This window comes from Muscardinus avellanarius (assembly GCF_963383645.1).
Source record: "Muscardinus avellanarius genome assembly, chromosome: 8".
NCBI classification, from domain to species: domain Eukaryota; kingdom Metazoa; phylum Chordata; class Mammalia; order Rodentia; family Gliridae; genus Muscardinus; species Muscardinus avellanarius.
In genome coordinates, this window is record NC_137794.1 from 9,798,073 (window position 1) to 9,814,198 (window position 16,126).

At 36.8% G+C, this 16,126-nt stretch overlaps 1 protein-coding gene across 1 annotated transcript in view; it reads right to left on the reverse strand.

Annotated features, from left to right (window-relative positions):
• Window positions 1–16,126, reverse strand: part of PKHD1 (PKHD1 ciliary IPT domain containing fibrocystin/polyductin) — a gene marked incomplete at both ends in the record, with an annotated part of 452,539 nt that overhangs the window by 128,347 nt on the left and 308,066 nt on the right. Inside the window, 2 exons of the mRNA XM_080700604.1 lie at window positions 2,245–2,358; window positions 13,737–13,874. Of these exons, the coding sequence (XP_080556730.1) occupies window positions 2,245–2,358; window positions 13,737–13,874 (252 nt within the window). The remainder of the gene's footprint in view (window positions 1–2,244; window positions 2,359–13,736; window positions 13,875–16,126) is intronic.

The window sequence follows — 16,126 nt, forward strand, 5'->3', positions numbered from 1 at the left end:
CCACAGTAAAAAAAAATGTGATCCTGTGCTCCCAAAACATGTTTATTTTATTTAGGTAATTGTAGATAATATTCATTATTTTAGACAAATAAATATACATTTATATGAACATATTCATATGTGTATTCAACTGGAAGTTTTAATATTTCCTTCCTACATCCACATGGATTGTCCATAGATCTCTAGATAAATATATTCCATTTTAAAGCAAGTTGCTATTCTAAAAGAATCTAAAAGTTTTACAATACACAACAGAAAATGTGTGCATTAACAAAATAAATAAATACTAATAAAAGACCAATAATATGCCTTGGCTTGTCACCTGATATAGTCCAAAACATAAAATCAACTAAATAAACCTATCCAACTGTTTAAATCAACATCTATAATTTTTCATATTCAAACAAACAGAAAGTAGATAAAGCTAAAATGAGGAGTGATAGATGTAAAAAGAAACCCAGTTTCAGGCCCTATGCTGGAACCATCTTTTGTAACATAATTTTATGATTGCTTTTCACAAAAAATCATATTATATCATAAAAACATAGTCCAAATAAGCTAGGCAGAGAAGTATCCTTTGAAGTAATTTACAGAGCTTTCTTACAATGTTTATAACAAAAAGCAGTTCATGTCCTTAAGTGTATATTATGCAGAAAATTCAATTGACCAGAAAAGCAGATTTCTTGGTCATTTCCAATCATCAAAGGTTTACTGTAAAATGATACTTCATAGATATTTCAAAAAGATAATAAAAGATTTTAAAGGATAAAAATTTGTCATTTACTTAGGATACCATAAAAATGTAAGCATACAGTGAAACAAATATTCCATCCTTTACTTCAATTTAGTATCAGAGAAAATTTCAAAAACATTAGTTTGACGATAAAGCTGGCTAGAGTCAAGGATCGGGATATATATGTATATAGTCTTAATGCAAAGTTTAACCTGGTGTGATCACTCGATAGAATTGAGAATAAATGTGTCTATTGTGGTCCTTCTAGTTTGTCAGCTGGGAAAATTCTAATAATTGCTCAACCTCATGTTACTGGAAAGATAAATGACATGCATAAAAAAACTCTTTGGAAACTATAAGGCACTATCAAAGTGTCACATGACAATGACTAGATATTTTTTAACTAAGCAAATATTCTACTATCCTAATATTTATATCTCAAACTGTTTAGAAACTTCATATGGTCTTTTCTATTTTGCCACAACATATGAACACTCATTTGAAAATAAAGAATAAAAAATAGGGCAGGGGTTGTAGATTGGAGGTAGAATGCCCCTGGGTTCCATCCCCAGACCCCAAAAAATATATATCCAAAACAATAGTATATCCAAAGGAATATCTAATGAAATCAATTTTCTGTCTGATGATAGTAATGCGCTTAAACTTTGTGATAATATATTTAAAAGTCCCTGGAACTTAGATGCTCTATGAATGGTGCTTCTCTGACAGGCAAGCACACACACACACACACACACACACACACACACACACATAATTTTAAATAAAAACTATTTTATAGTCTTACAATGAACTAAATTGTTTCAACTACTCAATAAGTAAGAGAAATGAAATAATTAAGAGAAAATCAGTTTTGAAAAATATAAAATTCTTAAGGAATGGGAAATTGCACCATACAGTGTTATCTTTGTTATCAAATCAGTAATACCTATACCCAGTCAATGAGAAAATACTTAAAATCTAATGAATATTCTCTTATCCCATAAGACCGAGTCATTTTGGAGTTGTTACATCATAGTTATATAAATCCAGACCGAGTTTGTGTGCTCTTATATAGAACAATTTTAAAATAGGAGTTGTACTACAGCAACACCAAATAAAGAAACTGTCAATAGTGACTGTTTCTTACTAATCTATATAACTATTAGTTTAAAAATGTACCAATAATAGCATAGTTCTTATAGTTCATAATATACATTATTAGTGTCTGAACAATCTGAATATAAAAGGTTCTGACTCTATAAAGCTGCATGGCACTCTGTGTGTTGTTAATCACCTCTGGTTATTAGCTTTGACATCTGCAAAATGGGTGCTGTTCACAGGAGACCTGGTAAATAAAATAATATATGTAAATTATCTTAAAGAGTCCCTGGAACTTAGATGCTCTATGAATGGTGCTTCTCTGACAGGCAAGCACACACACACACACACACACACACACACACACATACACACACACATAATTTTAAATAAAAACTATTTTATAGTCTTACCAATTGTTCCCGGGTCAATACGAATTCCACTGTAGCGGTCACAAAAGATTCCTTCTGAGGCTCTAAGGAGAAGCAGAAGCTTTTGTTCTTTTTCTAATGGATTTTCTAAAGTCCCTGTTTACAAAAAAAAAAAAGCATATCATTGGAAATAGCTTGAAATTAAAAGAGAGAATGCAAAGTCTATACTATGAAAGTTACATGGAAAGAAGCCAATAATCACATCGATGGATAAGAGTAGCGGGGAATTGAGACTCAAAAAACCTCTCTGCAGGATAGTGTATTATCATTCTGCAAAGTTTAACATTCTTTCTTACTTTCCTGATCTAGTAACAGTTAGTCTGATGGTGTGACTTGTTTGGGCCAAGGAAATTTGGAAAGAAACAATAATAATGTCAATTCTCAGGTGATGTTTTAAGAGGTTTGGCTACCAAATTTTCACTGTATCTCCTGTAATGGTTTTACCTGCTAGGAAAGGAGAACTTCTTCAATATCCTCTAGTGATCATACAGAACCACCCTAAACAGAACATGTAAGATGGCAGTAAGGCCAACCGAGTGTCATGAAAATACGTTTTTACAAACTACTAAGATGTAGAGCTTATTTAGGCTAATACACTGTTGATGACTGTATGATCCACTAATTCCTCTATGTGCAATTTAGCATATACTGTTCATTCATAACAAATTTGAGAAGTATAATCCTTTTGTGTGTGCTCCTGGAGATTGAACCCAGGGAGGTTCTACTTCTGAGCTATACCCCAACCCCTTTTCTTTTTAATCTTGAAATGAGGTCTCGCTAAGTTTCCAATGCTGGCCTCAAACTTTTGATTCCTGTCTCAACCTCCCAAGTGCTGGGGTTACAGACATGTGCCACCACACCCAACCTTTTAAGTATGATTTTCATCCCAATTCAAAATGTTGATATATAAAGAGAATATGTCTAAATTTATCCAACTCATGAGTAACATTATCTATTTGAACAAAGGTCTGTTTGTATTGTATCTTATTAAACAAGTGTTAGGTTAATACTTACCAAGTATTAAACAAGTAATAGGCTGTTCATAAATTCTTTTAGAATCATAAAAACATGTAAAGGCATAAGATTATGCTCAGCAAATGGACATTACTTCCAACCCCCATCTATTGACATAAACAGTGGTGCTTGGCCACTTTCATAGTGTAAGAATTGCTCAGGGTCTTTGTTGAAATGGTGTCAGAGAATATGAATTAAAGTTGTATTTTTTGTTTCTTAATTTTTTAAAAAATTTATCAGTGCATTTTAGTTTTATGTCTTAATGGGATACAAGATGGTGGAAGTTGTATTGTTTTGAAAATAGATATTAAGAGAAAATATTACAAAGAGTCAGTTGTTTAAGAAATAACTGGTAGAGAGGTAGTCTCCAAGCCTACAGTGGCTTCAACAGGTCAACAAAAGCTATCTGCTAGCAAATGAGACTTTCCAGTTTAGAAATTTCCTGAAAACATAGCAAAAAATTATGTTGCCAGAGACAGTATGAAAAAAAAAGTAGAAAAACTGAAAATTACCCAGGCGTGATAGCGCACACTTGTAATCCCATCATTCAGGAGGCTGAGACCAGAGGGTCGCGGTTCACGGACAGCCTCAGCTACTTAGTGAGGCCCTCTGCAACTCAGTGAGACCCGGATTCAAAATAAAGAATAAAAAAAAATAGGGCAGGGGGTGTAACTCAGAGGTCGAATGCCCCTGGGTTCCATCCCCAGACCCGAAAAAAAAAAAAAAAACTGAAAATTACCTAGCTTTCTTTATCAGGCAGCATAGACTCATTCGCCCCTCCCAGCTTGCATTGCATATATAACCAGTTACATGAAGGGCTCAGGGGCATTTGAAGCTTGCCACATACCCCTCTGCATAGTTCAGGATTTGTAGCCACAACTCTAGAAGAAACTATTGACAGCAAGAGTCAGGGAGACAAGTAAATCTGCGCTGAGTCAGACCTTGGTCAATAGGATGCAAGGATTAGAACCCACAGCCAGTGTATTTTCAGTATTACACTAAGGTAAGCTACTGCTTTGTGTAGATAATGCCACCCCTCAACTGAGAAATTAATGTGTCCTTTCAGCCCAAACAAAGATGTGCTAGAGTGGGAAAAAGAGAAGCAGGGAGTAGGAGAATGTTAAGCAGATGTGTATGGTGCAGCACTTATCTTCCGGTTATAAGTCTGTCCAGTAAGCTGTTTTCCAACTGTGAGTTCATTTATTTCACGGAGGGTAGTTTAAAGTCTTGGGGAAAAAAATGGCATAGCACTAAACAGATACCAGAGAGAAGAAAGTAGGACAGTTTTTGCCCTAAAGAAATGTATGCAGAGTCCCACAAAAAGAGTTCAGCGTTTCTCGAAAATCAGAGATTAAATCAATTATGCAACCCAAAACTGCAGCACATGTGGAGATTTCGCAGAAGGTCTGGGCAAAATTAGTGAGTCTGCCAGGATCTTTTGGTATCTGAAGTGGCCAGAGCTTGGGTCCTTTTCAGGGAATGTGGGGGAGGGAAGAATGGAGCACGGAGACTATGAGGACGAAAGGTAAGGGCAAAAGAAAGAAATACACGTGATTCCGATCTTAACATGCAGCGGCGCTTGAATTTTCAAAGCTAATAAATGGAAAACTCTCAAGGCTGAGATCCTCATTTTATTTTTATTCTTAACCCTAGCAATCAAAGAAGGATGAGGTGTTTGCTTCAGCGTGAACTTTGCTACCTCCGAGAGAGGATGCTCAGGAGAAGGGTGTCTGTCCTTTGTTCAGCTTTGTAATTCTCCTTCGAGCTGCTCTAAACTGTAGAAGTAGCAGAGGAAGCCTGGAGGAATTTGTAGACTCCTAAGAGGAAAAATAATTGTCACTGTGCTGCGAAGGCATTCCAGATGTGTTTGGGTGCATGCGCGATTTCATTGAATTCCCACGGGCTTTTGCTTAGTCTTGTGGAGGTTCTCACGAAGAGACTGAGGCACAGGGGTTAAGTAAGACATTAGGAATTGTACGGCGGTTAGATGGTGAACTTGGGCCTTGGACTTAATAAGTACCGTTCTAGGACACGTGGATGTGGGTGCGGATGTGAGGGAACAGGAGAGAAATAAAGGAAAGCAATAATACTTAGCGTAATGGTGAGTGATGGAGGGGAAGTCCAATAGGTTCCAGATGCTAAAACCACCTGGGGAGATGGAAGAAAATAAGTTCTGGTATATGAAAGATAACCACTATAATGATTTGGGAAATAGGGTACAAATGGATTCCATGAACTTCAAAAGGTAAGAAAAAGGAAAAGAGACCTTTTATTATTTCATTAACTAAGCCTCTTTGATGGAATCAAGTAACAGCCTAGTTCACACGTAAGCCCAAGCTCTCAACACGACTCCCCACACCTTGTACGTGGCCAATCCACACTGGATTACTTTTCAGTCTCTCCAGCTACTCTGTGCACCTGAGAACCTTCAGACTTTTAAAGGTATCGCCTTCCTTCTTCCTCACTCTTCATCTCCCTTCAACATTTGGCTCTTCTCTAATTGATTGTAAATAAACTGTATTTCTATCTGAATTAACTTGAAATCCCATAAATACTATGATTGCACATAGAGGAAAGGTTAAGACATTAACCCCCAAATCACTTTTACTCATTTTACTTCTGTCCTCGGAAGTGGGTTCTGTGCTGATGACTGTGGACATTGTTACATTCTAGTGAGAACATAACTATTTTTCTCATGTATTGCTAGAACAATTTTCTCAAAAGGAGAGCTTCCAGAACTTTCTTACTATCAATCCTAGCTGCAAATAGTGCTGAACCATTTAAGTTATGATGTATATTTTATTCTGAATTAGCCTTCAATTCCTATTGTATATTTGATCTAGTTATACCTAACACACTCCTCTCCAGAAAGTAAATGGATAGTGAAAGGGGCTTGCAGCACATTCAATAAAGAAGGGGAAATGTTTGAAGAGACAGACATCACATGGTATCCCGTAAGTATATACAATCTTTATGCATTTGCTGAGAATTTTTTTAAGTTTTCTGAAAATAACTAGTTATAAAAGCTAGTAACCATTATCCAAAAAATTTGAGTAACCCCACAAATTTTTAGGGTGATAATTTTTTTATTATCAAAGAAGATTCAATTTATCAACAATTGATAGCATATGAAATAAGTATGCAAATGTTATTCATTCATTACTTCTAAATAAATGGTTGAGCAAACAATTTCATTTTTTAAGTCTCAGTTTCTCAAGAGTGCAAAAATCTTTTTCAGTGCTAGGAATGGAACTCAGGGACTTGAGTATGCTAGACAAATGTCGTACCACTGAGTTATGTCCCCAGTCCTTAATACCCATTTTTGTGAAAGTTGAATAATTTAGCGTGTTAGTAGGGCATGGCACAGTGCCCATAGGTAAAACATGCTTTTAAAAATGTGGGCTGTGGTTATTGCTCAGTGGTGGAATATTTGAGAAGCTCTGGGCTCAAACCCCAGCACCAAAAAATAAAAGTTGGTTTGTAGAAATAATAATATTTAAAATAGTAGTTGTATCAATGAAGATAGGGCATTTCAAAATTAACATTTAAATTAGGAAAATAAAAAACACAAGCTCTTTTTAGAAAGTGATGTCCAATTCCTAAAGTACTAGAAACTGAACATTTCAAAGGCAAGCATATTAAGTGATCACTTATTGAATGGCTAGTCCATTATTTGAATGGCTGGTTCCTTGTGATGTCACTGCAAGAAATACAGGAGACTTTCCTCGAATTACTCTGGTAAGAATTTTCTAACCAAGAAAACGATTCATGAATTCATTTATTTACCACTTTTCTTAAAAATTATTTTGTTTTTCAAAGCAAATTAATTAACTGAATATTTAATTAATGTATTTATCACATGATCGAATAATTTAATATAATTAATCTCTAAGAAAGTTTATATTACTGTTTATGAGTTAGAAGTTTAAGAAACATTGACTTTGAAAGTATTGAAATACTAAAGATAATTTCTGCAAATGTGTTTAGTAGATTTAGGAGAACATTTGTATTGGTTTTTGCATTAAAAATATATATATATATAACACTTATGATGTGATGTTTATGAGAATAATATCCATTGGAAAATAAAAACATTTTTCTATACTTAATCTCATCCTAAAGTACACATTATTTATCTGTTTGGTATCAGCCTTATTAGGATGCTCAAAGGGGAGGAAGGGGATGGACTGCTTCCTGTACCTAACAAGAAAAAGACAAAGCTTTAAATATAATATTAAAAGTCACATCCCTTTTATATCACATTTTAAATTTATTGGCCAATTATTAGATTGATTAGAGAGCTGTCAATGTAAACAAACTGGTTTCCTGACTGATGATCCATATTAGCTGATTTGCAAACCATTTATTGGTATCTTTGTATTTACAAGCCATCTATTGTAGATATCTTTTAGCACTTATATTTACACATTAAATGTGTAGGCACTTTTTTTCTAATTACAGTTAAATTTGAAAAAGGATATTTATATATTTTTCTTTAATCTTGTATGTTATTTTTTTAACAAACATCTCACACAAGATTCTCTGCTCAATGGTATTGTGGCTCTAGGCTGGTGATATGTTTTAATCTACACTTTTCTCAGGTTTGTGTCCTTCTTATTACTTAATCATCCAATGAGCCTTACAGAACTGTCAGTTTGGAAGGCAATAAACTGTGTATGGATTTTTCTTCTTCTTTAGGATTGAGAAACTCCCAATCATGGGTGCAGTAAAAGAAACGTCCATGCACCTGGTACTTCATTTCCTGACAATCAAAGCCATGTGCGAATCATGACCTTAGGCTCCTGGTTACTAATGTGCGACATGGCTGACAAATGTCCATCACTGGCTCTGAAAAACAAAATGTGACAAGTTTTAGGACAAAAGCCCAAGTTCCTAGTATAATTACTGGGCAACTAGACAGTTCATCACATGACCTGGCTGTGTCAGGTCAAAAGACAATAAGCTGCTGTGTTCTCAGTTCTACAGATGAGTAGAGTGAATCTTACCAGCCTATGGACGAATGAGGGCTCTGTTAAGTTCTAACTATCCATCAACATGTTCATTACACAGAATTTATGTGTATAGAACAAGTTATACAAGTATATAAAATTTCTATTTGTGCAAATGTGTTATTTTTATTATATGTTTATATTGTTATTCACATAATAAATTACACAATTTTATTATTAATGGTTATCCTCTGAAATCTTCCTATAAACTATGATGAGAATTTTTCATATGCAATTGTAAAAGTATGAGGTCAAAATATCATTGACACCTATGATAGCAAGGAACACATATTAAAGAACAATTACTTATCTCTGAGGAGACAGAAATGAAGCGGAGTGTTTACACAGCTATTTATGGAAAATAAATGTAAACATTTAAAATAATCAAGAAACTAATGTTTATTCATTAGGCTATGAGTTTGGAATTTCTTTTATGTTTTTTTTTTATACACTTTTATTAGTGCATTCTAGTCTCACATCACGATGTAAATCATGTTGACAGTAACATACATGCACACAGCCTTTGGTTATTCCCAACAGTGTCTCTCTTCTCTATACAGAGTACTGAGATCAACACTGGTATTTTCACATATGTGCACATAACTGATGGTAGTAAGTCCTTCTTTTCTCAGTCCCAGACAAATTTGTATATATTTTGGTTATTCCCAACAGTGTCTCTCTTCTCTATACAGAGTACTGAGATCAACACTGGTATTTTCACATATGTGCACATAACTGATGGTAGTAAGTCCTTCTTTTCTCAGTCCCAGACAAATTATAAAAATTGAATTTGGATTTTTGCAGAATCACCAACTTTTTGAACGTGGTTTTACATTTTCTTTGTTCCTTTCATATAGGAAAGAAACATATTGTAGTCATGTGAACACTGACACTGTAATTCCTTCCTCACAAATGTGACACTTAAGTATGATGTGTTACAAGAAAAAGAGACGGAGCTACATGTGTCCACCTATTTCTGTGTAGACTAATTAGTCACAAATACACAGATTATCAGAAGCCTGCTACACTGGGTGCTAGAATTATATAAAACTTTCAGAAGAAGTCTACCATTTAATGGATATGAAAACACATATCACTTCATAGCAAATAAAACGACAACATGAATGAGTAGAATGGACCCCAAAAAAGATATAATGAAATTTGCTAAATGGAGACAGGAAAGACTTCACAGTAAAGATCAGCTTTGGGGAAAGGCTTGAAGAATAAGCATTAAAAAATGAAATAAGCTAGGTATGGTGGCTCATGCTGTAATCCCAGTCCTTGGGAGCCTGAGATGGGAGGATCACGGGTTCAAAGCCAGCTTCAGCAATGGAGTGAGGCTCATAGCAACAGAAAGGCTTAGTGCTAGATCATAAATATGTACCTTTTCTATTTTCCTTCATAGTTAAACCCTCTCCAGGTAGAAAGATATGACCCCTCCAGTTAGGTTTTTACTTGTTTGTCTGTGCTATTTTACTGAAACACCTCTTGAAAGCTAGGCATTGTGATTTCTATTTCTGTACACTCAGAATCTCCCAGGGTCCCTAACACATAGTAGACACCGAGGAAACACGATGGATGGGAGTGGGCACACACGTGAGAGCCTTTTTTAGCATATTCCAGGTGTTCTATCAGGCTAATGAGATGAGCAGAGAATAAAGGAGAAAATAGACCTGGGCATTTGAGAAGCACCTGTAGCCCTCTACACAAAGCTTTGATCTTGAATGCCCTTCTAATTCTAGCATTCTATGATTCTACTCTGCTGAAAGTCAACTGATATGTTTTGCCTTAAAAACAGGACCACCAAGAAATATAATTCTATACTGTTGGGACATGGACCAAATGGCTTCAGATGACAGGCATGCCAGTGTCCACATCTATTAAGTTTGCTTGTTAACTAGTCATGTTATCTGTTTCATGTTGGGATTTCTTTTGCTGGTCTGTGGTGAAATTAGACAGATACGTCTTCCTTCAGGCACGATGCATGAAGGATGGGGCAGATCAGCTCCAATAAGCATCTATTAGGCCTGAAACACATGGATGAAGCACGGAGAAATAAAAAAAGAAAGCACCATCATCTGGTGATGGGTAAAAATATAGGTCAGGAGAGAGAAATTCCAAAATAAGAACCAAAAGTTATAAAGCAAAACTGGAAAGTAGTCTGTTATCACCTCGCTTAAAAGGTGCAGATTTTCAGTCCACAATTTATACATAAGAATAATTAGTGATTTCAGAAACTAAAAGTAAGAATAATGATCATAACAAGAATAACATGCTAGAGTTCTCAGAGAGAACTGGCTGGTCTGGATTCACTGGTGGTGGCAGTCAGTGACCCCCTTAGTACCCAGAAGAGAAATAAGCCCAGCCTGGATCCTAGCAAGTTTGGGTTAGCAGGCCTCTTCAGGGAGCTGGTACCTGACATCGCATGCTATACATCTTTTCCTCTTTGTCTAGAATAAAATAAAATATTTATGGGAAGAAGAAACAGAAAAAAATCTTTAAAAAAGACCAACTTTATCAGTAGAATATGCCGACCTAAAATAAGTTCTTTAGTAACAAAACAAAGTCTTTTTTGTTAAATTTCTATCAGTAAGTTACATGAGGATCGTCTAGAATATTAAACAAATGAGAAACCGCTAATAATTTGGTCAAAAGCAAAAAGTATTTCCCCAATGTACAAAAATAAAATAAGATAATCAAATGAAGACACAAGTAAAAAGCATTAGAATCCCCTGAATCCCATGGAAAAATAAAAAGTCCTACACACGTGTATGATATAGAGATATGTACTTAAGACATCACACAGAAAACATAATTGGAGTTGACACCATAGTTGACAGGACCGACCCTAGGACATGGCTAAGGAAAATCAGCTCAGTCCCTGGACACAGTAAGAGAAGAACCAGCTGGGTGCACACGTGTGATCCTAGTACTTGAGAGGCTGAATAAAGGGGAGAGTGCATTCAAGACCAGCCTCAGTAACTGAGGCCCTCAGCAACTTAGTGAGACCATGTTTCAAAATAGGGCTGGAGTATAGGTTGGAGGCAGAAAATCCCTGGGTTCCATCTCCAGTACCAAAAAATAGAGAGAGAGAGAGAGAGAGAGAGAGAGAGAGAGAGAGAGAGAGAGAGAGAGAGAGAACGAAGAACGAACACCATAGCTAGGATGCTCCCTGCAGAGTAAGTTATGAGAAAAAAATAAGAAGTAACCTAGATATTTAAAAGCAGAACATGGTTAAGTAAGTCATTATATATTAGTACATGTATTTATATACATATTATAGAATATGAAAACTATTCAAATTATGCCTTTAAATAATAAGTTGCAAGCTGGGCATGAAGGCAAATGCCTGTAATTATTTGGTTAGGCTGAGACTGGAGGATCACAGGTTCAAGACCAGCCTCAGTAATGTAGCCATACTCTCAGCAACCTAGTGAATCCTGTTTCAAAACAAAAAGTAAAAAGAGCTGGGAGTGTAGCTAGAAGGTACACTGGATTCAAGCCCCAGTACCCTCCCACACAAAATAATAATTATTATGATGATTATGAGTTGGAGAAATTTGCACAATGCTACTATAATAACAAAATATTTCAAACTGTGTAGGGTATGTTTTTTAAATGAAAATTTACATGTTTGTGTTTATATATAGAAACTGAATTTGGACAAAACACCAAAAATTTAACTGTGGTTGTATTTACATTACGGAAGGTGAATGATCATTTCATCTGTGTAATTTCCCAGACTTTGCAGTTTTATATGATAGACTGAAAAAAAAGAACTTTAAGACAGCAATAATTAGGAATTTCTCAACATGAAAAATAAATGACTCAAGACAATGTGAAAGGAGAGCCAAAGAAAAGTGGGGTTTTGTACTGGCCCTCAAATTCTGGATTAGAAAAAGATCAACCTACAGAAATTAGAGGGATATAGACTTTGATTAATAAAATCAAGAGAATCCTAATAGAATTTGCACCAGTGGGAGCAGGCTGCCTTGAAAGGTTTTGACTTTAATGTCACTGGAAATATTTAAGAGGCCTTACCATAATTTTTCAGCAATCTTCTTAGAGTGACATAATCTTAGTACAGGCAGTTAACCCTAGAATCCTTTCCCCCAAAAAAGAAATTCTAAGCTGTAGATGACACCAAACAAGTATTTGGTGTCATCTAAGTATTTCTTTTCCATCAGAAATTTCTTTCTATGGGATATCTTTCTCTGGGTACATATTTTTTTCTGAGATTTTTTAAAAAATTTTTTGGAGGCCAAGTAGAATGCCTTACTACAGTCAAAGGTAGTTCCTTTGGGGGCCCAAGTGACCTGTTCAGCATATATATATATATTGCCTACAACAGTAACAAGTATATAGTCTTCTTATAACAGCTAATGTTTGTTCGTTTAGTTGTTGGTTGGTTGGTTGTTGTTTTAGGTAAGTTGATGTGCAAGACCTGGTTACACAATACCCCGGATCCACTCCACCCAGCCTAGGGCCTCAGCAGTGTGCCTCACTTTCCAGATGGAGGAGCCTCATCTCCTAGCACTACTGAGTTCTCTGGCCTCTCCACTGCCTGCCAAAAAATAATCAAAACACAACAAAGGAGTCCACAACCTCAGGGTGGACCAGATGCATCGCTGGCCTGTGCCCAATATCATCCCAAGATGCGGTGGTTCTCCAAGGCTCCCCTCATCACTCTCTTAACCAAACCAGCAGCCATGCTTCCTTTAGAGGCTGCAGACACCTGTGTTCAATCTCCCTGCGTTTCTCCCTCACTTTTCCCTTCACTCTTACACCCCAGGAATTACTGCTCCCCAATAAAGTATTAGCACAAAAGATTTGCTTTCAGTTCTGTTTTCTGAAGGAACTATGTCCAAACAATTACTGGATTGTGAGTTGGTGCGTTAGAGGATTTCTAGTCCATCCAATGACACCTTCTTTTTTTTTTTTTTTGGTAGTACTGGGGGTTGCTGGAATCCCTTCTACCTTCTACCACCGGGTGGGCTACACTCCCAGACCTATTTTATACTTTTTTATTTGGAAACGGTCTCTTAAAGCCAGCAAAGCTGGCTTCGAACCTGCGGAATCCTCCTGTCTCTGCCTCCCAAATGCGGGGATTACAAGCGTGTGCCACCACACCCGGCCAATGACACCTTCTAAATGAGGAAGCTGGAATTCTGATACAAACAACTAACTGGCTGATCTGTAGCCAGCAGGCAGCAAAAAGAATCCCACCATGAGCATCTAAATGAAGATTCTGGGGCCCAAAGCATGGACTCATGTTAGAATCAGTACAGGAGAAAGTCACCTCTGTCTATGTCCAAAGCTGTCAGCAAACTCACCCCTCGCCTCAGCCCTCCCCAAACTCAGTTAAGCGACCTCTGGAGGTGCCACCCATCTCCAGAGCCTTTCTCACACAGCTTAGTTCCCCATGTTGCCCATCTTTGGGCCTCTGCTCACCAACTTTCAGCTCCCCTCCTACAATAACCAGGCATGCCACGCTGAGAACATTGCTTCTGTCCACAGGGAATTCCAAAGTCCCCATCACGTAGAGGCCATTGAGGAAGGGAAGTTCAGTATCCACAAGAATGGTCCTGTCTGTAGAAGCAAAAAGAATTTTTTAGATGTATACCTAAACAAGATCTACCTTCTCTATTCCAGGAATCTTTGAGGGGTTCTTCTGGCAATTCGGGAGCTGCTTACATTACTATTTGTGCCCGGACAGGTAGGACAATCTGCCAGATGAGATCTAGTCTGGCAGGGGGCGTGATTAGTCAATGCTGCCATTGCTTACCAGAAGCATTATGGCCAAAGGCACTGCGCCGGCCCCAAACAGCTGCTCTAATCCTAATTCAGTGCAAACACATAGATAAAATGAGCTCCCTGCCCTGGGTCTCTTTCCCTTCACTTCTGGGTTTAATTTCAGGAAGATGTAGAATGACGAAAATGACCTTGGCTTCCTGCAGCAGGTTATTTGAATATATAAAGCCCTACTCTGCTATTTACTAACTGTGTAGACCACCAACTAAATCTCTTTACCTCAGTTGTCTTGTCTGTGAAACCAGCATAATAATAAAACAGCTTCATGCGTAGAATTTTCATGAGGGTTAAATGAGTAAATGCATCTAAACTGCTTATATAATACGGGTAAGGTACCTGTAGTTTTCTCATCTATCTCATTCTTGCTGTATAAGGCAATGTAAAGGGCGCATTCACAGTAAGTGCTGAATAGAATCAGTATTTGTACCATGAACCATTTCTTTGGCATGCTTAGAGAGCTCACAGACAATGTAAACACAATATTACTTATTTTCCCTTTTATGAAAAGCTTTTTCCATGAAATTTCAAAAAAAATCATAGGCTTTTGCCTGAAATTAGCAAAAAGTTATATATGAATAAAACATTCTCATTTAGAAGAGTAAATATGTCACGTATGCCAAAGTATTAAGTGTTACTTTCTGAAGATTAGTAGTAATTCAACGTGAACCAAAGATATCAAATAAGATTTCTGCTTACATTTCAAGCACCATAATCACCCACACATGTAAAGATTTATCAAGAATTCTCTTGTTAACATAATTCCATTTCTCATTCCGGGAAGCAATGCATCCTGTTCTTAAGGCCCTGTCCAAGCAAACTAACTTGCCATGAGCTATCTGCTTTAGTTCTCACCTGCTTCCTCAGTTATAAGACAAGTCATGTCTCTCTATGGCAAAGACTATGTAGCTGGGACCTGCCATTTTCCTTTTCTTTCTGAGTCCACAGTTAGGACTGTAACTTCCAGCCTCCTTTTCAAAGAGATAAAACCGCATGCCTTAGTTATAGCCAGAAAAATGCGGGTAGAGTTGAGGTGTAAGGACTGCAAGTCTGGTGCATAGGTCCTGCTTGATCTCCCTCCTCTCAGCTCTCAGGAGGACACAGCGTCCAGTATCATCAGCACCACTCTCTCATCCATCAAAATGTGATGCAAGTTCTGAGCTAATCATAAGCCCTTCCCATGCCTCCTCGGCCCCAACACTTCCTCTGAGGAAGCAGCCTCTTTCTTTCACACACCAGTGATACCTTCCACATTCTTATATCAGAGGCCAAAATGTATTACTCCAATTATACACATATGCTACTATGCATAAGTACATAACTCTAACTTCTAACTGGGCTGATCGTTGAAGTGTTTGTTTTCTTCTCCTAATGTTAGAGAAAAGACTGCTTTCTTTTTATCTGTGTGCTTATTGTAATGTTGAAAATAAAGACACCTGATAAATATTGCCTAGATTTATTGAGTTTAATTCCCAATATATCTGTGTGTGTGTGTGTGTGTGTGTGTGTGTGTGTGTGTGTATGGTACTGTGGGTGGAACCCCTTTTCTGCCTCTGGGCTATACTCCCAGCCCTATTTTATACTTTATTTGGAAACAGGGTCTCACTAAGTTGCTGAGAGCCTCACTAAGTAGCTGAGGCTGGCTTCGAACCTGTGTGATCCTCCCATCTTAACCTCCGAAGCCTGGGATTACAAGTGTATACTACTATGCCGGGCTCCTCAATATATTTTAAATTCAAGAATTCATTATTGACTGGTTCAAAATTAAGTATCAGGCTAAACAGATATATATTCTTTTACATATATATATATATATATATATATATATATATATATAATCTTTTAATCCTATCTTCTGTACTTTGAAAACATTCTGACAAAAAGTGAAATGCAAAGAGAATATTCTAGACTTAGCATGTTTTCAGGTTCATGATTTTAAGATAAAAATTATTTTTTAAAAAATACTTTAAAAACAAGATTTCTGCCAGGCATGGTGGTACACGCTTGTAATCCCAGCATTTGGGAGGCTGAGA